Here is a 24,656-nt window from a genome sequence, read left to right as displayed (position 1 = left end):
GAACTTTTTTATTTTGTTCAAATACAAAACATGTTTTCAAAAGCAACAACTCTAAATAATTGGATCACACAATAACATTCAAAACTCTTTCACTGTGCAGTAAAAAAAAAAACATACTTTTTAAATGTTGAATAAATTACAAATTTTGTATCATTGAAAATAACAAAAAAAAAAAAAAAAAAAAAAAAAAAAAAAAAAAAAATAAATATATAAATAAATCGTTATTAAACATTTTTGCCTATCAAAATTGGTGGTGGAATTATAATGGCTGCACATGCAATCGAATTGGAGATTTTAATGCCAGTATAACGAAATGTTTTGATAATATGAAGGGAAATGGTGATAATTTAGTACTTGCTTTTATGCCACAGAATGATGCATTAAATGCTTTGCACAATCCAAAAAAGTAAGCAATTGTTAAAGATTAAAGAAGAAAGTACGTTATGTATCAAAATTGGCCCTGTCCCCAAAATGACGAAGAATTTTTTGAAGCATGTCTAAGATGTCCTCTTTTTAATTCAGCTTAATTTTTGTAATTATCTCAAATCAATTTTCCTACAAAGCTATCTGAATATAGATCGTTTCTTTGGAAAATAACACTAAGACGTTATGACGTCAACCTAGCGACGCTAGACAATTCAGTGTGAAAATAATGGCCTAACCCTTTGTATGAAAAACGTCAATCAACATTGGACTTAATGATAGATTATATTTGCCTACAAGGTCATTGTATCGACCATAAAATTTGCGAACTGATGACGCTCAACGAGAGTTTATATCCTTGTTTCATCAACATATTTTTCAATAGCTTGCCTCATTTATAAATTGTTCGTACGTAGATCATGTTCTTGTTTATCGAATGAACTCGAAGACATAAACTCCATATGCAGGTGATAATGGTATATTGTTACATAAATAAGGGAAGTTGACGATAGAAAATTAAAGCTGAATTCATCATGTTTATCATAAAGTCTTGTTGTTAGATTACCCTTTTTTAGTCCTTTTCTAGTAAAATATCAAAATATGAAACAGATGTGTCAAACTCTTTGGTATCTTTTATTTAGAGTTCAAAGGGATACATATATATCTAATCAACGTAGGAATGAAAATGAAAATTGTTTATTGATAAAACGTCGTCGATATACTAGTATCTAAATGTTGAATTGAAAACCACAGTAAATGATTTTTCCTTTTCATGTACAAGTTTTTTGAATAAATTCTGCTTCATATGCATTCAAAAATAAGTCTGGTAATAACGGAGCACTATTAATACCCATGGAAATAACGATAGATTGTTGGAAGACTTGATCTCTAAAAACTTCATAGATATTGTCAATCAGGAATTCAAGCATCTTTTAAATATCAACGTCGGAGTATTTGTGTGTACAATCAGAATGTTTTTAGCAAAATGATTTTGCAAATGACCAACGACAAAGTAAGTAAATTTACAAGTTCCATTTTTATTGAAAAGCAGCTGTCTCTGATGTCAAAATGCCTGGACTTTAATTTATCGTGTGGAAAGGTTGTATAACGTGTTGAAAAGTCGAACGTTTTGACGTTATTGATTTTGGTAAAATATAATTTGATGTGAGTTAAGCATGTAAACAGATTGTGACTTAAAATCGAGTTGAAGTAATTAATCATTCAACGTCACAAAAATATATTTGACACATGTATGACCTTGCTTTACATAATTTGCTAATTTTAATTTGTACTTACAATAAATGTTTATTGATTCAACAATTTTACAACGCAAAAGCTGGTAAATCAATATTAGTTCCTGTTTTAATTTCATAATAACTATAAAAAGGTTGAACACGTGTATCTGTTTAAACTCCTTCATACAAGCGTCACGCTCTATTTACTGAACGCACGTAATAGGGTTGAGTGAACTGGGGAAGGGAACTAAATAAAATTGGATGGCATATAGATTACTTTCCTTTCCTGATTCACTTTCATCAAGAGACTAGTCTTCAAAATAAAGGTAATCCCTTTAATTATTTTTGGTTGAGTTATAATTGATGAAGAAATCAACTTCTTTATCTTAATCAAGAATAAAAAGTTTGAACAAGATTGAACGTAAGAATATATTTTTACATAAAGTACACAAAAATATGAACGATTTTCAAAGTACAAGAGCAGACGAACATGTCCCACTTGATGCTCTACTAACAGCCTGTCTATTCATCGAGAGGTAAATTTATTCAAGTTGTAATGTCGATCGATTTACATTATGTCCTTTTTCCGAGCAAGTCGGCCGTTGAACTATTTTCAACGGATGTTGACGTCTGAAAGAAAGTCATTCCATTTTTTACGAACTAGGTTTTTCTGTTGAAAAACATTGACAACGTACGTCTTATTTTTCCGAGGTAATGTAAAACGTACTTCTAATTTCAGATTTCTGAAATATTTTATATTGTTCTTAAGGCAATATTTTAACTTTCTCTACCATAGTCTGCTTTATTCGAAGGTCAGATTTTAATATGTTGACAGGCTTTAATATTAAATGAATGTGTATGCAAAAATATAATTGACAGGTAAAACAAGAACCTTCATTAAGACCTGTAACCTCTTTGTTTGTTGATAACGATAACTCGTAAAGGAAAAATATTTTAACATCATAAAATAAAGTTTATGAATGTGGTTTAATGAATCAAACTTTGTATGCATGTAAATTATGACAATTTTAAATATCAAGAATGCTCAGCATTTCTTTAGCAATAATATGTAAATTCCATGCCAGGCCTAATGTATTTCTTTTGTTAATAAGGAATTTGCAAAATTGTCATCTCCACATTGCTTCCTCTGCGTTAATATCTGAGTCGACTGTGTGCAGGATTTAAAGGAAAGTTACTAAGCTTATATCTTTTATTGTCTCTTTTGACTAATAATGTTTGCCGTCTTAGCTTAGCTGTGCAGTTTTTTGTTATGTAGAATAGGGGGGGGGGGGGGGCACAGTTCAACGCAATACAGGCAAAACATCGAATACAGTTTTTGCACAGGATACAGAGTCAGTTAGAGAGTGATGGACTGTGGAATATGTTGTCCACGCTAAACTTTTAAAGCAGGAATTAGAATTGTAGGGAAATTTTAATTTAAAAGCCCTCTTTTTATCAGTATTGACAGTATCACGAAAATTAAATCACAGTTGAACTTAGTTGATAAACTCTAAGACTGTATGAACTTGACAGCCTGATGGTCAATATATAGGGCAATCTAGGATCTAGAATCCATTTTTTCAGAATTTGAATGTTATTGACTAAATTTTACCTAGTTTATTCTCCGCCGCCTTCGTCAGCTAATTGTTTCTGATTTACTCCACTCCTCACAATCAGTGTTTTAGAGGAGTGGAGCGGATGAGAATCACTCAGTGAAAATGTTTTTAAATTAGGAGACAAAAAGATATGCTATTATTATTTTTTTCATTTTCTGAAGATTTGCTCTCGTTCAAATCTTTAAAGTTCTAAGTAATATTTTGCATTTTCACAGACATTATATTTTCAAAATATTTTGTAAATTTGTGAAAACATCATTTGTGATAATAATTGTCATTATGTTTTGTGTATTTGCCTTCTTTACAAAGATATTCATATCCTTTTGTAAGAACAAAGTAATTTTAAAATAACAAAAAATGAAATAATGACACTTATTATTCACATGAAACTACACACAGCTTTTTCATAATTTTTCGCTTAGAAATAGATAAGGAAAAGAAACAACCTTAGCCTAGATATATTAACAATATGAAAGCATTTGCAAAATGCGTTTTTACGTTGGATTTCTTATATAAAGACAAAGAAGAAACCAAAATCTTAACTAGAAACATTAACAATATTATCATGATTAAAGCATTTACAAAAATACTGCATTTAGTTGAAAGTAACATTGAAAGTTTTCATTTCAATAAAACCATTGTTGACAATGGTTTTCTTCGAGTGGAAATTTTTCAATCTTACCTTCAACTGCATGCAGTTTTTATTATATTTTATTTTATCCTGCAACTGCCCCTTGTATTGACCTAATAGAGGTAACCTAATAAACCAAAGCTTTATTCGGTCAATGCCCTAATAAAGCCTCGTGCACGTATTCCAACGTTCTAAAAGCATTGTGACGTCATGAATATTGCAATGTTTACGCCATGGCGTCTTAGTTTTAACTGCAGAGATGTACCTAAATCGGTTGAAAACAGCTCGTTTTGGAGGTCCTGTAAAAATGTGTTGCAGGATAAACAAAATACACGGAGACTGTCTTGAAATATAAGCGATATTTGGGCTCGGGTCGAAAACGTGATAGGGGCTCGGCAAGCCTCGCCCTCTATCACGTTTTCTTACTCTTGCCCAAATATCGCTTATATTTCAAGACAGTAACCATGTATTTTATATATATAGCTAATAAATAGTATATAATTAAAAACTACCAAAAGTCTAGAGAATTTTAGCGTTCAATATCTTGGCGTTTTATTGAACGCTGAGTTTGTACGAGGTATTACGTATATGAGTATGCCCGAAACATTCCGAATACGAGCGTTCAATATCGAACGCCCCGTTGTAAACAAAAAATGTCGTCTGGTCAACCTCTCAAAGGCAAATTTATGGTAGGTAGTGGCACTTAGGTAAGATATGTTTATTTTTACGCAAAACTGAAATAACTGTTTAATAATTTGAGGTTTTGCCAAAGGTCAAGATGTTCAAAAATTAATTTTTACAATAGCTCCAAAACTATGTGAGGTATAAAGTTAAAACTTTTACAGTTTATAAATATATCATTGTTTAACAGATAGAAAGTATCATTTGAAAATAAATATTTAAAAAAATATATTTTTTAAGGAAAAAAATTTCAAAAAAATTGCATATTTTAAAAAAATGCAACTGCTTAATTCTGTACTTTTAGTGAAAACCATCATTGCAGAAATAATATATGTATATCAATGAAGGGCAAGTTGGACGTGAATGGTCTCTGAAAGGCTGTTATTGAAAGCATGACATGTATAAAGACAAGACCCTTATAAAATCAGCCATTTGCAATGTACTTTCGGTTTCAAATCTAAACATTTGGATTAAATAAACAGGGAAAACAACTTTCCAACTTGCCCTTCATTGATAAACATATATTGTTTCTGCAATGATGGCTTTCACAAAAAGTACGGAATTAATTAGGTGTATTTTTTGAAAATATATGCATTTTTTTAAAAGAATTTTTCTCAATAATTTTTTTTAAAGTATTTGTTATCAAGTGATACTTTCTATCTGTTAATCAATGATATATTTATAAACTGTAAAAGTTTTTACTTTATAAACCACATAGTTTTGGAGCTATTGTAAAAATAAATTTTTGGACATGTTGACCTTTGGCAAAACCTTAATAAGTAATAGCCTTAATAAAAGCTCAATGTGCATACTGTATATGTACTTAAAAAAGCGGCTTTGGCGCAGACAACGATGCGCTAATTCATGAATACCGCCAAGAAATCATTTATAAATACAATATACGACACGAACATGTGTAGCGCTAATTCATGATTTCGCCAACAGCTCCATATCCAGTGATTGCACTAAATTTTGAATACGCCAGCTGATGTACACGTACAGTATCATAACGCTTGGTAGGGTTATTGGAATGATGCGATATTAAACACTTACAGGACAAACGTTAATTTAACGACGACGGACCTAATTCATTTCTGCAATAGATTTTTTATTCAAATTTTAATATAAGGTAAAGTGAATTTTGGTGAGTTAAAATCAATAAAAAAGTCATATGGTCATCGATGTAGATTTTTAATGGGGAGCGTTTCTAAAGTTGGCAATGGAAATCCATAATTACTATAGGAAGTAACGGGAAATTACCAGTGTTGGGTATAAGAGTGATCATTGAAAAAAATTCTGCAATAGAATTTTTATTCATATTTAAGGACAATGTTAACAAGACAATTTACCAGCAAATTATGCCAAAAAATTAATGGGTCTTTGGCTTAGATTTTTCAGGGGGCATGTCAAACTCAGGTGTAGGGCACATTTTAGGGGAAATTTTTAATGAAAATACCTTGGCCAAATAAATCATTTATTTATAAAACCAACAAATGAATATAAATTGAAATATTTACAATATTTTTGAATTGAGAGAAAACGTTTGAATATCTTTAAAAGAATTAAAAATGTATATTTTTTATCTTTTGCAATACATAATTAAGTCAATTTGATTCAAGGCATATGCGCAGTTTTCTGCGCAGTGGCATGAAATTTTGAATTAGGTCCGTCGTCCTTAAATAATGATACTGAAAATTCGTATTAATTTGAGTTATTTTGTTGAAATAATTAATATAAATAAATGGGAGATGTTTTAGCTATATAATAAAGGAGTTATTGAACTTATATTTGGTGAATATTGGCACTCGTTGGATGTACAAATGCATTCACAAGCTCGTGCATTTGTACAGCCAACTCCTGCCAATATTCACCAATATAAGTTCAATAACCCTATAATACCGAATGTCTTTTGCAAATACAAATAAATGTGAAGTGCACGCGCATAGTTTCCGCGCAGTCAATATTTTTCTTTTGGAAAAATCACCCGTCGTCAAGCAATGTTGACTGTTGCTAAGTTCTATCGCGCTGGAGGACGTGGGTTCATCATTCAAAGGGTGAACAGTGTTTTTTAACAAATGTTTCTCGACGAACCAAATTCAAGTTATTTACTTGAAAGCAGCTGTTTTCTCACAGAAAGACAAATAATTAATAGATAGCCAAACATGTGAATAAACACACCAAATTCTACAATATTTCATATATATTCATTGACGAAAAGGCCATGCATTCAAACGGCAGTATTTCAATGAAATGATAGGAATCGATAGTACTTCAACGAAATAAATTATTTTTCTGACGAAAGCAACATCTTCAAAGAGTTCTGAAAACCACTGGCTTAATGAATCTGTGTAGATCGTGATTACTGGACTCGTTGATAAAATCCAGACATAGTCTAGAGAATCGCCTTGATTAAATGAGTTGTTTTTTGTCTTTGAAATCAGGCTGGGGTTGTCTGCTCAGGTAATCTAGATTTAGGGCAAGATAAACAGCGATGTATCTAGTGTAGTTTTCACCTTTCCTGTATTTTCTGTATCCCTTTAATTGCAACAATGCTATTTTGAGTCATTTTGACGCAGTATCCAATATAAATTGGAAGAAAAGACTGGATTTTTCCGATACTTTTCATGCTTTTGTTGCAGGGAAAATGACTCTTTGTCTGACTGGAAAGACAGCTCTTGTAACGGGATCCACTGGAAAGCTAGGTAGAACTGTTATCAAGGATTTAGTCCAAGCCGGATGTTTCATTATAGCAACAGACCGTGTCCCTAGATATTCTGTTGATGATCTCTTCGAGGAAATGAATGCTGTGTAGGTATTGCATGTACTGACTTAATGAATGATCTGTATATTTTTCAAAGAAGGACTGATCTATTTTAATAATTTTATTAGGCTCATTAGCTTTACGTTTTGTATCATGAATTAATTGCAGTCTGCAAAGCTGTGAATGTGAAATGTATAATTATAATAAATGTGTAATGATTATAAAGAATATTAGCAAGTTTACTTTAACCCATTGATGATTGATGAACACTTGAAAATCACAGAAATTATAATGACTTTTTGTCTGTGTATAGAATTATTCTATTAAACATATTCTGAAAAATTGTGAATACTTTAACCAGAGAATTAATTTATATATAAAATTATTTTGATGTGAATGTTTAAAAAGATTTTCTCAAGAAAATTGGATAGTCAAAAAGTTATGGAAATCTGTAAAACAGTTTGTGCACGCTTAATTACTGATAAACACATATTTATCATGAAATTTCCCAATCAAACCAGCATTTTTTCAACCTCCTCAAATCTATACTTTAATATCTTTTTTGAAATTCTCATGAAAAAAGAAAATTTAAAAAAAAAAAAAAAAAAAAAAAAAAAAAAAAAATATATATATATATATATATATATATATATATATATATATATATATATATATATATATATATATATATATATACACTGCAGTATATATATATATATATATATATATATATATATATATATATATTCCCAAAAAAATACAATTTTTCTACGATTAAAAAAATAATTTGAAACTAAAAGAGTTATTTCAAATTCCACTTTTTGAAGATTTTGGGTTCCATATGACCTTTTAAGAAAGTTAAAGTTTATAAAGATCTCATGGATTTTTTTTTTTTTTTTTTTTTTTTTTTTTTATAAAAAGTCCAGAAATGCATGAACCACGTGAGGCATCCTTCCAACAAGTGGGTGAAACATACATAACGATTACTTATACATATAGTGTGCTTCTAGTACGGGAATTTTGAATTAAAATGTTTAGAAAAAGTTTTTTAAAAAAGTATTTTCCGTCATATTTTTCTTTATCGTGTAACTCAATTAGGAGACAATCAATACTCTGGATTTCTTGATTCTTACTTTGTTATATTAATTTATAAAAAAGCCTTCACATTTCCTTAAACGTGTATGGAATAGGAATCCTAATTCTTAACTGTTTGTGTCTTTCTGATTAATTTCTACTTGGTTTAATACTTTTTTTGCATGTTTGGAATCAAACGAACTGTTCTTTTTCAAATTACCTTCACAACATTGACTTTTCATTTCATAAATTATTCTCAAGCAACTTAAAACAAGAGAAAGAACACGCTCTATTCTGATACATGTACATTGTATAACGCTGCAAAATTCCAAGCATTTCACATTTCATGCATTTGTCAAATTGCATGTGTCAAATGCATAGTGTAATAAGACCTAAGAAATGAAATGTGTACAATGTCTGTTTTTTTTTTGTTTTTTTTTTTTTGTTTTTTGCAAAGGAACATATAATAAACTCAAAATAATCATCGAGTGGTTTTTAACATTTTATGGTTTAAATGTGACCATATGCTATGATATGAAATTAAAACAGGATTATATTTTTAGGTACATCGCATCATAAAATATTTAACACTCCAGAATTTATATAGTCTAAGACGCGATATTTAAAAGAACCAAGAGGGGGAACTGAAGAATTGAAAGATAATTCAAAGATGTAAGAAACTCATGAAAAAAACCTTTCAATTGAGAAAACCGCATAAATTTCGGTTCTGCAGCAATTTTTTCATTGCATCTGTTTATTATCTTGAAAAGTGAAAAGCAAAATGCTGCTTTGCTAAATTAAAATATTAGCAGTTTTTTCTGCAGCATTTTAAGATTATTTTGGCTATCCATTTATTACAAAAACATTACAATTTTTCGCAATATATTTACATCCACTGAATATCATTTCCTCTATTTCTCAAGAGAACCATCAGTCAGTAAACAACACAAAGCATATCACCTCTACAGCAGTGGCTCTGTCATCAATGAAATATACAATGACGTAAATATCAATAATACAATATTTAATCTACTTAATCCTACTTTAAATGCTAATTTGTACAGATATAAATATAAACAATAAAATGTCTTTCTTTGTTAGTACGGGAATTAATGTTGCAGCTATTACAGAAAAAATACATAGCCCACTTACGCGAGTTATACATTTTATTTGCAACAATAAAAGAAAGCATTTTATTGTTCAAATTTAACATTTTCATATCTCTGAACTACGTCTGATAATGAACTACTAGTATTTGCCACTTCGAATTTATTCTTACCTAGCAAGTTTCTCAAGATCCTAAAAGATCACGGATAATGTGGCAGTTGAACTTAACGTTTGTTTGGTACAAGCAGTGGAGGCCTAAAATGGAATAATGAATTGCTAGATTATAGGTCTTCTATTGAGTAATTAATGCCTTTTGAGCTTAAAAAATTATGTGACTAAAATTATGAAAATCATTACAATACCTTAAAAAAAATTACGCTTTTATCGGGTGTCAGTAAATACAAATAAATTTATATTAACTGCCACCCGTTAAATTCAAATTTACAACATGACGAATTAATTTAATAACTATACTCAAGTTATGTTATATAATAAGGGTTACGGCAGTTTCCGCTGTATAAATCGCAAAGTGGCATATATAAAAATGAGTAAACTGTTCCAATGTAGGTTAAACAAAGGCACGTAGAATCAGGTGTGGATGGTCTGCCCCCTCCTTCCACCTCTTTTTTTTTTAATCATAATGGCTTTCTGTTAATGTACATTGAAAGAGCGTCCCCTACTATTCTTTCTATCTTTTTTGTATAGTCAAATCTTCTTATGTTAACGTATTCTAAAAAAAAATTCCTTGTCAATGAAGTTGGGAAGATAAAGAAAACGGTCAATCGGTTCTCGATCACTTTTTTCTGCTTTGAGTAAAATATAAACTACTTCAACATCCAAATCAAACCTGGCTTATACGGAGAGGGCATTTAAATAGTTTGTACAGTAAAACTCGTTTAGTACGAACACGGATATTGCGAATTCACGGATATAGCGAAGTTGTCTTGGATCCCCATCTATATAAATTTACGAATTCCTTAAACGGATATAACGAATTACGTATATAGCGAAGTAATTTCACAGGTCCCAGTGACTTCGTTATAACCGAGTTTTACTGTATATGTTGTGCATGTGCTACATGTATATGCAAACAAGTTAGTAATATCCTTACAAGGAGATATACTGTACTAGATTTCGGACACATTAATATAAATGGATTTTTCCCTGATTACATCATCGCATAGAATCTCATTCAACTATTTAAATGAAGCAAATAGTAAAGAAATAGAACAAAATAAAAAAGGCGGCATATTCACCAAACAACTGGAAGGGAAAGACGTAGACTGTAAACTTATGTCATCCGTTAACATGGTGTATTCTATTGGAGTGATATGGTTAAAAACTGTCAAAACTAAAAGCTTAGTAATTGTATCTTAGAGTTTATTATGCATATAATATTTCTGAGAAATGTTGGTGAGATCTGATAGACTTTACGAGAACTTGAGATTTGTTTGTAGAAATCTGATTTTAGTAAATTTTAAGTCCTTGATTTTTCAGCAAATACTGCATGGGGAATCAAGGACTTCTATCTTCTACAGCAAAAACAATAGAACTTGATGAAATGAAATGACTCAATTCAGTTAATTTCATAGACGTTTTATTTATTATGTGAAAAGGGTGAAGATAACGAATAGCGATCGATCTCAAAAATCTACAAACAATACAGATCTGTGAACAGGGCATAAAACACGGACCCCCAGAAATTTCAGAGGTGGGATCAGCCGGCTAGGAGAAGTAAGCGTGCCCTGTTTACCAGTCAAACCCTTCGAGAGCCGTATGTATTGATCAGGTAGACGGAACATTCCGTAGTCAAATTTGGTATAAAACAATGACCTAACACATCAGCCAAAATACGACACAATGATAGGATATTCATCGTATTTCTTAACAAGGTCATTTAACGTTGTTGAAATCCCTGTAACATGCCTGTCTGACACGACCTTTGACCATGGTATTTTATTTTCCATTATGCCATTAAATCTGCATTAACAATTTCCCCTTATTTCTTTTTGATAATTATATAATCATTTTGTGCACTTTATAGATGTTTGTGAAAGTTATTTTTAATTTTATTTCTAGATGCAAATGTCTACTCTACTTTAATTTGTGTCTTATAGAAGAATGAAATAAATATTTTTGCTTTTAATCTGTAGTTCAGATATGTTGTGCATCATATCAACCAGCATCAAGCAATCACATATGTGTATATAACTCTGTAAATATATTCCAGTGAAAAATAGCTCAATACTAAAGGTTATTTGTAGTGGAAAATGTTATTTGAAACACAATCAAATAAATATGAGTTTCATTTATACAATGACCTTATCAGCAAATACAATCTATCATTAGGTCAAATTGCTGTCGACGTTTTTTAGCTCACCTGAGCTGAAAGCTCAAGTGAGCTTTTCTGATCACATTTTGTCTGTAGTCCGTCTGTCCGTCTGTCTGTAAACTTTTTACATTTTCGACTTCTTCTCCAGAACCACTGGGTCAATTTCAACCAAACTCACCACAAAGCATCCTTGGGTGAAGGAGATTCAAGTTTGTTCAAATGAAGGGCCATGTCCTCTTCCAAGGGGAGATAATTAAGAGTTGGTGAAAATTTGGTGTCATCTTTTAAAATCTTCTTCTCAATAACCATTGGGCCGGAAAAGTTGAAACTTATGTGAAACCTTCATTACATAGTGTAGATTTAATTTTGTTCAAATCATGACTCCGGGGGGTAGGGTGGGGCCACAATGGGCGATCAAAGTTTTACATAGGAATATATACGAAAAATCTTTTAAAATCTTCTTCTCAAGAACAACAAAGCCACGATTAGTCATATTGATGTGGAATCATCCTCAGGTAGTGTAGATTCAAATTTGTTATAATCATGACCCCTGGGGGTAGGATGGGGCCATAATGGGGGATCCAAGTTTTACATAGGAATATATACGAAAAATCTTTAAAAATCTTCTTCTCAAGAATAACAAACCCACGATTAGTCATATTGATGTGGAATCATCCTCAGGTATTGTAGATTCAAGTTTGTTCAAATCATGACCCCCGGGGGTATGGTGGGGCCACAATGGGGCATCCAAGTTTTACATAGGAATATATAGGAAAATTCTATAAAAATCTTCTTCTCAAGAACAACAAAGCCATGATAAGTCATATTGATATGGAAGGATCATCAGGTAGTGTAGATTCAAGTTTGTTCAAATTATGACCCTCCTCCCCCCCCCCCCCCCCCGGGTAGGTTGTAAGACATCTTTAAAATACAGTTTTCAAGAACAGCAAAGCCATGATTAGTTATATGAATATAGAAGCATCCTCAGAAAGTTAGGATTCAATTTCATTCAAAACATGGCATCTGGGGGTAGGGTATGGCTAGAACAGGTGATCAAAGATTTACATATGAATATATAGGAGAAGAAATAGGCTGACGAAGAACAACAGGGCCATATTGACTCAGGTGAGCGTTGTGGCCCATGGGCCTCTTGTTTTATACTATAATTGTTAGGCTATTATTTACACACTGGAATTCTTACGGATTTTTTCCGTTTGCTCGATCATGACAAGGAGCACCTGTCGACAGGGGATGCTTACTCCTCCATGGCACCTGATCACGCCTCTGATATTTTGGAGGTCCGTGTTTGCTTTCCTGGTTAGTAATATTTGAATGGCCTATTAGCTTGGATTACCGTTCGTTGTCTCCTTATTGTATTGAAGTCAACGATGTCATTGAAAACAAAACAAAAAAAATTGATGAAGTCGTGATTTATAATTTTGCTCTACGCTTGAGTTTATGACAGTTTTCATTGTATTGAAAGAAACTTCTTTAAGAATTGGAATTTTTTTTAAGATCTGGTGAAAATATGACGTACATATCTTGTGACCTGGCATCAACAGAGGATATCGAAAAGATGTTCAGGGAAATAGACAAAGAGCGTCCCGATGGCGTTGATATTTTTGTAAACATTGCAGGTAAATAAAAATTGCAAAATTATGAATAATCCCTCAAACGAAAGGTTTTCATAACATGTTTTGCAATATATAGACATATTCACATTTTTTTTTCTTAATGTCTTTAGAGTTTTTAAATAAGAAAGAAGTTTCCTTTGAATATTGTATACATGTTTATGATCTATATTTTATATTTTAATTTTATTCTGCTCCAATGAAAGTTAAGATGTTGATTCAAATAATTAAATTGCTATTTTTATTTATGCCTTAAATTACAATCGTGACTTACAACTACTTTACCGTCCTCCGTCTATCGTAACCATCTATGTTTAAATTGAATCAATTTTAACCAGATTTGATGGAAATTCTTAAGCTTTGAAAAGGGAAAAACTTTAAAACTTCGTAGTCCCTGCCTTAACCAGATTTATTGTCGTTCAAAAAACAACTGTATAAATGCAATCCATTTACGTGTCATATTGAGAAAATTATTATTGATACATCGTGAGCATGAGGTATTCTTTAGCAAATTTGTCAAATTCATATCTCATGGATTTTAAGGTTCAAGTTGGAACTAAGTTTGGTATTGTGACATAATTATAATTTAGAAATCCATAATAGTCAGGTGATCATGATCAAAACATATTCCAGAGTCTCTTGTTTAATACTAATAGTAAAATCTGATAAATATAATTAAATTGGTAACATTTATATTTTCATTTTACAGCATCATTTTGTTTTGGGTCCCTTGTAGAAGACATAACTCTGGAACAGTGGTCTAGGGAGATTTCAATTAATCTCACATCGGCATTCATGATTACACAATATATTATTTCCAAAATGAAAGATAAAGGTAAAGTTTATTGGAACATCTTATTTAAGGAATTGGTCTTGATACAATTTTTGCAAACCTCACAAATTGATATAAACTCCAATGATAAATACTCCCCTTTTTTTCAAAATAGACTTACAAAGTGAGAGCGTGTATTAAACAACGTAGCAAGTATAAGCTGTGCTTTATATACTTAAGCTGAACAAATATAATTTCTCATATAACTCATCTCTTTGAGTCAAGAACTTCTTTAAAAGGCCGATTTCTCATGTCATTGAGCATGAAATGAATACATGCTTTCACCATAGGTTGGGGACGGGTCATATACGTTTCCTCCCAGCTTGGATTAACAGCCATACCGAAAGCGGCAGCTTATATAACCTCCAAGGCCGGACTCCTGGGTCTCACACGGGTAAGTATTGTCTTATAGTTCAGGGACCCTTGGATAAGAGAAATACATGCGATTCTCATTGGGACATCTAATCAAGATTGAGGAGGTGTGTCATGAAACAGGCAAATGGGAAATTCAGACTGAAAGTTTTATTTAAATAACACAAACACACTTTTCTCCCAAAATTCAAATATCTTTGCTAAAATAGGCGCCTCACTTATTTTAGAAGAGAAATATTTGTTCATTTAAGCAGCTTAATGTTTGGCCAAGTCACATAATTTGATGAAAATTGCGAAAATGCATTTTACAGTTCAGCATATTTTTTGAAAAGTTTTAGAAATGTATAAATTTTTCTTACTGCAGAGTTTTTTGGGATATTTTCAAGAGTGTATTTTTACAATCTTAAGAAATAAAATTTCTGAATTACATTTCCTTTGAAAGAAATATTTAAAAGGATACCAGTGTAACTCTTCTGTCTGGGAGGTAAGAAAATTTGTTTGTGGTATGTATCTTTAAGACTAAGCTTTTGTTTTAGGCGGTAGCTGTGGAAGTAGCCGACAAAGGGGTGACGGTCAATGCTGTGTGTCCAGGCCCAATGGAGACTGGATGTTAGTGAACTAAGTACTGAGATCTTTCCAAATCTCCGTGCCTTATCTTTCATTTCTCATGACCAGGTCGACTCAATATCCATTCACATGCACCAAAATTTAGAACTCATTTGCCAAATATTTTTGTGGAATGTTAATGAAAATTCATAAAAATTTATTGGTTTAGAGAAAATGTGTATAGTGGTTCAGTCGCACAAGGACAAAACAAAATCTAAAAATCCAAGAGATTAATGTTGCCCACGTTGTTACAAATGGGTCTTGCAATGTATAGGAAGAATGTTAAAGACACATCATCGTAAAATTTAAGTTAAGATACATTTGATTAAAATGGAATGTTATTTGTTTTGTTATCAAGATCTCTCACTTATGTGTTCCGCGGTTTTCAATTTCGAAACGTATCCATATTCATGAAAACTTAATTCATGTACGGTTGGTGGTTACATTGAAAACGATACCTTCTGTTAACATTAGCATATTTTGCTCTATGAGTAAGGGTGACCGATTTTCGAGTATTCTGATGCAATTAGTCTGTTTACCTTCATGCAGGTATTAAAGCATTCTAATAAAAATATGTCTGAGATAGCTTTCAATCTCACTTCTACTATAATCTTGTCAATTAAACATTAAGCAACCCTTCAGTGGTATCTGCTGACGTCTCATATGACCGAAATAATCTTGTAATGAAATATATGGAGATAACGAACAGTATTCAAGCTCGAAAGTCCATTAAACAATACAAAATTTTGAAACAGAGCAAACACGGACCTCTAAAACATCAGAGGTAGGATCAGGTGCCATGGAGGAGTGAGCATCCCCTTCCGACCGGTCACACCCGCCGTGTGCTCCTTGTCATGATCGGTAATAACGGAAAAATCCGTCGAAAATTAAATGTGTAAATAATGGCCTAACAATTAGTATGAAAAACGTCAGTCAGTATTTGACTTATTGATAAATTGTATTTGCTGACAAGGTCATTGTATCGACCATATAACTAACTGACGATTTTAAACGAGACTGCTGATATTCTTGTTTCATCAACTTGTTTGTCAATAACTTACATCGTTTTAGAAATTGTTCATACGTAGAGCATGCTCTTGCGTATCGAATCAAGCGAGAAATATAAACCCCGTATGCAGGTGATAAAGGTATATTGCTGCATAAGTAAGGGACATTGACGATTGAAAAGTTAAAGGCATCACGTTTATCATAAAGTTTGGCTGTTAGATTAACGTCTTTTCCTAGTAAAATATCCAAATAGGAAACATGTGTCAGACTCTGTGGTATCTTTTAAGGGACGAAAACCTACAACAATTAATCAATCAATCAATCAATCAATCAATCATCAAGCATTCAATTATTTTGCAATTGTTTCCAATCGACGCTCATATATTCCTAGTATCTATTGTTTATATTGCTTTAATTCTACTTTTCCTTTATAACTAGTTGTTGATGATGTTGTCAAGACTCATGCAGTTGATAGGAATATATCAATTCAAGATGCTAAGGTAATTATATCTACTTTTTTAATCTGATAAAACATCAAGTTAAAAAAAAATGAAAAAAAGCTATATGACTATCTAATGAGAATTTTCATTGTCATTACTAATTAAACATCTTTTAATGTAAATTGTAAAAAAAGCATACAATATTCACAATGTTATTTATAATACTTTATTCATAAATGCACGAAGAGTTAATTCCTTGTCTATTTCAGCAACTAGTACAGACATACCTGCCCACTAAGCGTTTTTCTAGTGCCACGCAAGTAAGATATACTATATAGGACTTTCTTTATCCTGTTATTATATAAAAAAATGAAACAAGCTAAATGTATTTGATTGGATAGAAAGAAATTATTATTATTATTAATATATTATTATATATCCATCTGTTTAGTATTTGGATTTTTTTACTGACTATAGATGATAAGGACCAACAAACAACTAAACTTTATGACAAACGAGATGACTTCAGCTTTTCCATCGTCAACTTTCCTTTTATAGTAATGTTCCACTATCACCTGCATATGGTGTTTATGTCTCCCAACTTAATTAATGTTCAAAAGCATGAGCCGAGTACGATAAATTTTTAAACAGAAGCAGGCTACTGACAAATATATTGATGTTTTAGGGATTTCAAAGACCTCGTTTAATATCAACATTTCGTATGTTCTATGGTCGTTATAATGACCATGTTGGCAAATACAACCTATCACTGGGTTGTATTTTGACTGACATACATTTGTTTTTCATACCAATTGTTAGTCCTTTGTTTTGATACTAAATTTTACTACGGTTTACTCGGTCTACCTGATCAATATATAGGACTCACGGCGGGTGTGACTACCTGATCAATACATAGGACTCACGGCGGGTGTGACTACCTGATCAATACATAGGACTCACAGCAGGCGTGACTACCTGATCAATACATAGGACTCACAGCAGGTGTGACTACCTGATCAATACATAGGAATCACGGCGGGTCTGACTACCTGATCAATATATAGGACTCACGGCGGGTCTAACTACCTGATCAATACATAGGACTCACAGCAGGTGTGACTACCTGATCAATATATAGGACTTACGGCGGGTCTGACTACCTGATCAATACATAGGACTCACGGCGGGTCTGACTACCTGATCAATACATAGGACTCACGGCGGGTCTGACCGGTCTACAGGGGGTGGTCGCTCTCCCTAGGCACCTTATCTCAACTCTGGAATTTATAGGGGTCCGGGTTTTATGCCCTGTTCACAGATTTGTATCGTTTATAGTTTTTTTTAAGACCGATACTGTTCATTATCTTCGTCTATTTCATTCTATATAATGAAATAATGTAAATACATATAGAGAGTGCAGTGCAGAAACTGAAAACAGGAATAGATATATGCCTCAACAGCTTGAAAGATTCATTCTGTTAAATAAACTGTAAAAAAAAATTCTATGTAGAGAAAGTTTATGAATAGTGTTTTTCTGTTTGTTTTTTTTTTTGGTAGATATCATCATTCATTTTATACCTGTGTTCACCTGGAGCAGACAACATGACTGGAACGTCTACTTCAATGGATGGAGGTGTGAATGCTATGTGAAAATGACTACATTTCATCAACACTTTTTAAAGATAATTTCCGGTGAATTACATTGACTTTCAATTTTAAAAATATCAATGCTCACAAATCCTATGATGCGTTTTATGAGGAAGTGACTTTCGTACATTTAATGTATATATTCTTTTAGGACGATGAATTTTGGAGTTGATGCTATAGTGGAAACAAATCATTTCATTGTTTAAGGATAATTGTCTTGTAATGAGTGAATGAAAAAAAAACCCTGCACATTTTTGAAAGATTTGAATGTTTAATAAAATAAAATAGATTTTATAAAAAGAGTATAACTAATTTTAATATAAGGCTACTTGCTTCATCAAATAATGTAAGAAAATGTTTCAGATGCTGGTATCAGTTACTGAAATTTATTTTTATGCGACTTTATGCATCACATGCAAGCATCGTATTCACACATGGGATTTTAAAATATATATTAATATACAACTATTTTCCATAAAAAATGAGAAAATACTTTGAAAATGAATTGAAATGCATTTTCAGAATACAAAGGTAATTCACTCACCTTGATGTCTTATCTCCATATTCAAGGAATGATCGATTTCAGAGGGGTATAAAGTTTTGTATTTTGCATACAATTCATGTTTTGTTACTCGAGAGACAACTTTAAGGACATACGCAACGTAGTTTGAACTTTACTGTCTTTTTCCTTGGAGTTGAAGAGTTCCAATACTTAAAGGAACTGTGTGCTACATTTTAATGTCTATATATGCTATTGTACACTTCTTCTAAAACAAGTTTGGATAAACAAAACATCTAGAATGTATGTTTAGTAATTTTTGTATATTTTTCTTTGAATTATACAAGAATTTTCATCAATTGATATCTCTTCAAAACCCCTGGTAATGCATGCTGATTTTTTGTCTACGAACATTTGGTGGCACTATAATCTTAAATTAAGAATATCTCGAAAAATTATCAGTAGGTAAGGTACGTTGCGTGTGTCCTTAAATGATCTTTATTTGGCTCGCACATTGTCATCTGCAAAAAAATATCATAAAGAATCCAAATTTCATTTAAGAAAGTGAAACTAATGTATTCTTGTTATTAACCGAGAATCAATAAGCGCATGAGCGAAGGGAGGTGTTTTATCATCTCGAGCGAAATATTCTTTGGAAAACGACATACATTTAATAGATTGTAAAATTGTTTGATTGAATAATTTTATCTCTGGTTGGCTGAGATCTGACATTATAGAAATAAAACTACTTATGTTTACCTGCACGTGACCTTCCAGGTGAACATAAGAATTTAATTTATCTACATTGGATTATAAATAGATCGGCGAATTTCAAATTGGTACAGAGAGTTTTGGAAAGCTATTTCACTTGCACCAGAATTCCACTCAGGTGAACATTACATTCAGGTATATAAAACGATGAATGGGGGATGTCGAGCTCCAGCCCCCTCCCCATACATTTATTAATGTAAATTTTTACTTTTAATTTAGCATAAAAATGAATGTTCATTGAAAAGCTGTCCCCCTGCTAATGCACCCCACCCAAAAATAAAATTTTGAGTGGGAGAATTTTCTTCTTTTTGGGAGGATAGTCAAAATATTTTTCCTTGTAATGCCCCCTTTCAAAATTAATCCTATATATTATTTATCATTAAAAAATTATTGCTGATTTTGATATTAGCCACCTTCGAAGTACAATATTCGCTTCGCCTTCGGGTTCAGTGAATATCATTTATCATACTCAGGTTGCTAAATCATCGTATTGACCACAAAACGGCAATAATTGTATAATATCATAACAGCATTAAGTCCTTATTAAAGAAGGGATCTGATCTACACCCACATCTACCCTATTTATTCTTCGTCTAGCCCTTCTGATAGGAACAGTGACAGGACCAGTAGTGTACACAGCATTGTGCTATCAGGAACTACTTGTAAATCGCATTACCATAGGTACCACCAAAAAAAGGAACCCGCATCCCTTAAACAATTGCTTATTTACCAAGGTCAGAATCAAGCAAAGTATTTCATCCCATCCTAATTAAATCATATTTCAGAATGATAGAGGCATGCTGAGAGGTCTTTTTCTTCATAAAGTAGGCATTATTGCTAAGGAACAACCAGTATTTAACATTACTAGTGTTTGAATGGGAAAAAGTTAAACTGAAATGAAACAGGAACTTTTATAAAGAATTTTTCTACATGCAGCACAGAGAAATAAATATGTTGAGGAAACTTGCAACAGCAGGTAATGGAAGGACAATACACATTTCTATTCATAAAGGCCATTTCAATTGCCCAGACATCAATAGAGTATACATAGCGGAGATCCAAATGATACCTACAGCAGATGTTAACATATTATTAATATATTATAACATATCCATCTGTAAACGTGAACATCGTTTTAACAGACATTCTGTAAACAAACAACCGGGGGGAATATTAAAGGAATGACAATAAACCATTTTGGACAGAAACAGAAGTTCAATGATGTTTCGCCACTTAAAGATTGAGGGAAGTTATTTCGTGACAGCACATTGTAGATATACTATAGACACCTTCGAAAAACAACAAAAAGTCAATAGTATTGGGATCTGACAACGTCTCTAAATAGTGTCCAAAATGCGTACACACACGGCCTTACATTTATCATCACATGCATCTTCAAATGATCATTAGCAACCGTCTGCCTTTCTATACGCAACAAATGTAGCGCCGATCTTCAAGTAAGGGTACAATTCCAAAGAAAGTAAAGATATATGTTCTATTAAAAAAAGAGCAGTGATCAAAACATAAATCCAGTAAGAATACGAATCGTGAACAGGACAAAACACCAAAGGGATCAGGTGCCTAGGAGGAGTAAGCACAACCCAGATCATAATATATGCTCATTTTTGGCTTCTGTTTTCTTTTGCAGATATCCCGAGGAAGAGAAATTCACGTGTTTGGTTGACGATTTCCATTGGTCTTCTAAATCTTTACTGTTTGAGGCTATCGCTAGCTTTAATTCAGTTAAGAAATTCATTATTCCTCTACATCTGTTTAAGAACATGATAAATTGTCGATGATTGATATATTTGAAGGGATGTTTAAAAAAAGGTTACAATAATTGGCAGTTTCTTTCCTGGCTTTATTAGCCAATGCACAAGACGAGGTGTTAATGTAATCGAATAACATTGATATACAATGATAAATGGGTACACTGAATTGCAATGAGCAGGATTCAAAAGAGCATGCAATTATCTTCATCAACTTTTTCAACAGTGTATGATATAGAAATCTCGTGGCAAGGTGTTGGCAGAAGTATTTCATACAAATTGTTTGGCCATTAATTTCACAATGAATTGTTTACGGATTTTTTTTTCGTTTGTCCATGAAAAGGAGCACACGTCGGGTGTGACCGGTCGACAGGGATGCTTACTCCTTCATGGTAACTGATCCCATCTCTAATGTTTTAAAGGGTCCGTGTTTTCCCTGCTTCAAATTTGTATCAGTTCAATGGACTTTTGAGCGTGATTACTGTTTCAGATCCTCTTTTCTCATGGAAAATTATTAAATTATAAAATTGGGAGGGAGGGTGGTATATTAACTTTAAAGATTAGAATCAGAAAGCAAAGGAAGAGTCGTACACGCGTACGTTACGGATGTGGGTAAACTTAGGATGAAATTATGTTTTCAAGAAATAGAGTTATCTTTCGTAGCCAATTTATCTATTTAGCTCCATAACGAAACTTAACCAATAATCAAGTTAGGTCTGATAATGTTGACAAAACGTTTATGCAGTGATTGGCAGTTTACATGTATATGATTTTATTTATCAATACATATGTCAAATCATCCATACAATATTCACTCAAGTGAATAGTAAACTGGTAAACAAGTACAATATAAAGCAATGTTAACTTGGTTACTATTGGACTTTTGCGAGAAGCACTGACTTTTACAGTCGATGGTTTACTTTGACATTCAAACCTGCCTAATGTATGGAGTTACGGAATTGATAATAGACAAGAAAACCTTAAAAGTGGTTGTAGGTATGGTGTTAGGGGCACTAACATGATTTACAGGTATGCAATCAACTCAAGAGATGATGGGAGGCAGAATTACATAATTAAAACTACCTTATTCGTGAGTGGTAGCATCTCCTTTCAATCTCATTTTCTAGAGGAATCAAATAATGAAGAAAAAACATTCCGGAAGGAAAACTTAGCAAGAGTTGGTCAATGTGGGAAGAGAGGGGGGTTGAGGGTAGGGTGGTTGCCGTTCCCTTCCTAGACAACGTAATATTTGCTTTGAAATGGCCCATTATTATTGGTTAATGAACTGTTAAGCATAATATTTATATCGCAAGAAAAAGCTTCCGTATATTGTCCTAGTGTAAAAGTAAGTCGTCGATTGTAAAAGTCAGCGCTTCTCGCAAAAGTCTATTAGCAGAAATCTATGGGGTTTCATATATATGACATACACAATGATCTTAATAGTGCAGGATGAAGAAAGCATGAAACAAAGGACATAATGACAGAAGTCCTATTATTGGTCATACATCTTGGATAATAAGGGGATGAGCAACAGGTTCCCAGCGAAATTAGGTCATAATCTGTATGTCATTAGACAAGAGCCATTAAAATAGGAATTGATATGCCAAAGGCAAGCAAATTTTGCCCATGCCATGACAAAACTGCTATTGTTAACCTTGTACACAAAGAATGTTAGTAATTACATGTGAAACAAGTTTCAAACTGGAGCTTGAGCAATATGTGAGGAAATTCTAAAACGATTTCCTTATTAATTAATAAGATTTATTTCCTTTACGAAGTAAATCCAATTATTATAGCGATAGTTACTGCTGTGCGTGAGATCCTCGCCTTAGATTTGTGCGTGTAATGCCCTGCTGTAGATGACGTTATCGCTGTTTATGTTTGACGTCACAATATGTGTTACAGTTGGATTGAGAGGTGGGTGTAGTTTGTCTCGTAGCTAAAAAAATCTATATAACTCCTAATTTTTGGAATTTTATCCTTCATTTATATCTTATTTATTAAGCACAGTGATGGTTATTTATAAATCAACAGAATTCATGTGTATAATGTATTATTTCCAAATATAAACATACTTTTAGATCTATATCGTTAGTTGTTTATCTCAACAACGGCTTTAAGATACTCAATTTGTTTTTATACATCAGAATTAAAATATATTTACATATTTTATTTCGAGAATAGGCAACCTCGACAAAAGTCGCATTCTATTGACGAAGGGGGAGGGGGTCATCGAATGGAAAACGCAAATTCACAGGAAAGGCTAGAAGACCGGGCGTTAAGAAAAGATGTCAGACTCAGAGGGAAAAGAACCCAGAACGGATCCTGTAACAAACAAGGAGTCAATGCCAGATCTAGAGAAAGTTGTTTTATCAGTTGCAGTTATCATGCTGCCAGAAATCAACAGAATGATAGAGAAGATTATTTTTCAACGTCTTGACACATCTCGACTGAAGGTAGCAAAGTCTCTTATAGTACATCAACTACAAATGTACCAAATTTATCAGATTCAAATCAAGTTGTTTGTTTTTACACAATTTCCCCTTCATGTTCACTACCTCAGAGCATAACCAGTGTAAATGACGATCTAGGTATGCATGTTACAAAATCAGTTAGACAAAAAATCATATAAGGGGAGTTTGTGGAACTACATACACTTTTAAATAAGCAAACAGATATTGAAACACAGGAAAGTAGAGTTCCATTAAAGAATGGTCAACTTACATTAAAACCTGCAATACAATCAAAATTACAACAATTGATACTTGGCTGGACGCATTTTTCATTTATATGAGCATATAATTGTCAAACTCACAGTCTTATCAAATATATGACTAATGTAAAACTCAGTGCCAGTCGAGTTTCTGGTGGATTAGGTTGGAAAGAATATGACCGACAATTTTGATTAAAAAGAGCCAAAGATAACAGTATTTCCTTGGACAAAATTGACCCAGAGCTTTGGCTTCTTTATATAACCCCAAATACTCAGTCAGTATATAAGGATCCTCAGGGCAACTCAAAATTTTGTTATGAGAACAACAACAATGGTTCTTGTCGCATACAAAAATTGTCAATATCAACACCAATGTTTAAAGTGTCAAGACAAACATCCTGCTATTCATTGTTCTGATAAACAAGCTGTACAGAGGATATCATCCTCAAGGGATTTTCAAGTTCCCTTCTTAGTTTTTTGTCAGTCAGGCAGCAAATATTCAACATAA

At 32.5% G+C, this 24,656-nt stretch overlaps 1 protein-coding gene and 1 pseudogene across 2 annotated transcripts; both read left to right on the top strand.

Annotated features, from left to right (window-relative positions):
* The first annotated feature begins 1,949 nt into the window (after positions 1–1,949).
* Positions 1,950–18,664, top strand: LOC133189707 (D-beta-hydroxybutyrate dehydrogenase-like). 2 transcript variants are annotated; one of them, XM_061325105.1, is made up of 9 exons: positions 1,950–1,984; positions 7,226–7,394; positions 13,376–13,497; positions 14,201–14,326; positions 14,614–14,717; positions 15,232–15,304; positions 16,748–16,809; positions 17,019–17,069; positions 18,307–18,664. In XM_061325105.1, the coding sequence occupies exons 2-9, from the start codon at positions 7,231–7,233 to the stop codon at positions 18,397–18,399; spliced, it is 795 nt and encodes a 264-aa protein (XP_061181089.1). In that variant the 5' UTR covers positions 1,950–1,984; positions 7,226–7,230; the 3' UTR covers positions 18,400–18,664. The 2 variants fall into 2 exon arrangements, with proteins under 2 accessions (XP_061181089.1, XP_061181091.1); XM_061325107.1 differs by lacking the exon at positions 1,950–1,984 and adding an exon at positions 2,315–2,369.
* A 3,789-nt stretch (positions 18,665–22,453) lies between these two features.
* On the top strand, positions 22,454–24,656 carry LOC133189644 (uncharacterized; annotated as a pseudogene).

This window comes from Saccostrea echinata, unplaced genomic scaffold (assembly GCF_033153115.1).
Source record: "Saccostrea echinata isolate AGI-Se365-2 ecotype Australia unplaced genomic scaffold, CSIRO_AGI_Sech_v1 ptg000019l, whole genome shotgun sequence".
Lineage (NCBI taxonomy): Eukaryota > Metazoa > Mollusca > Bivalvia > Ostreida > Ostreidae > Saccostrea > Saccostrea echinata.
Note: the sequence above shows the minus strand (reverse complement) of the source record. Positions and strands in the feature narration are given on the sequence as shown.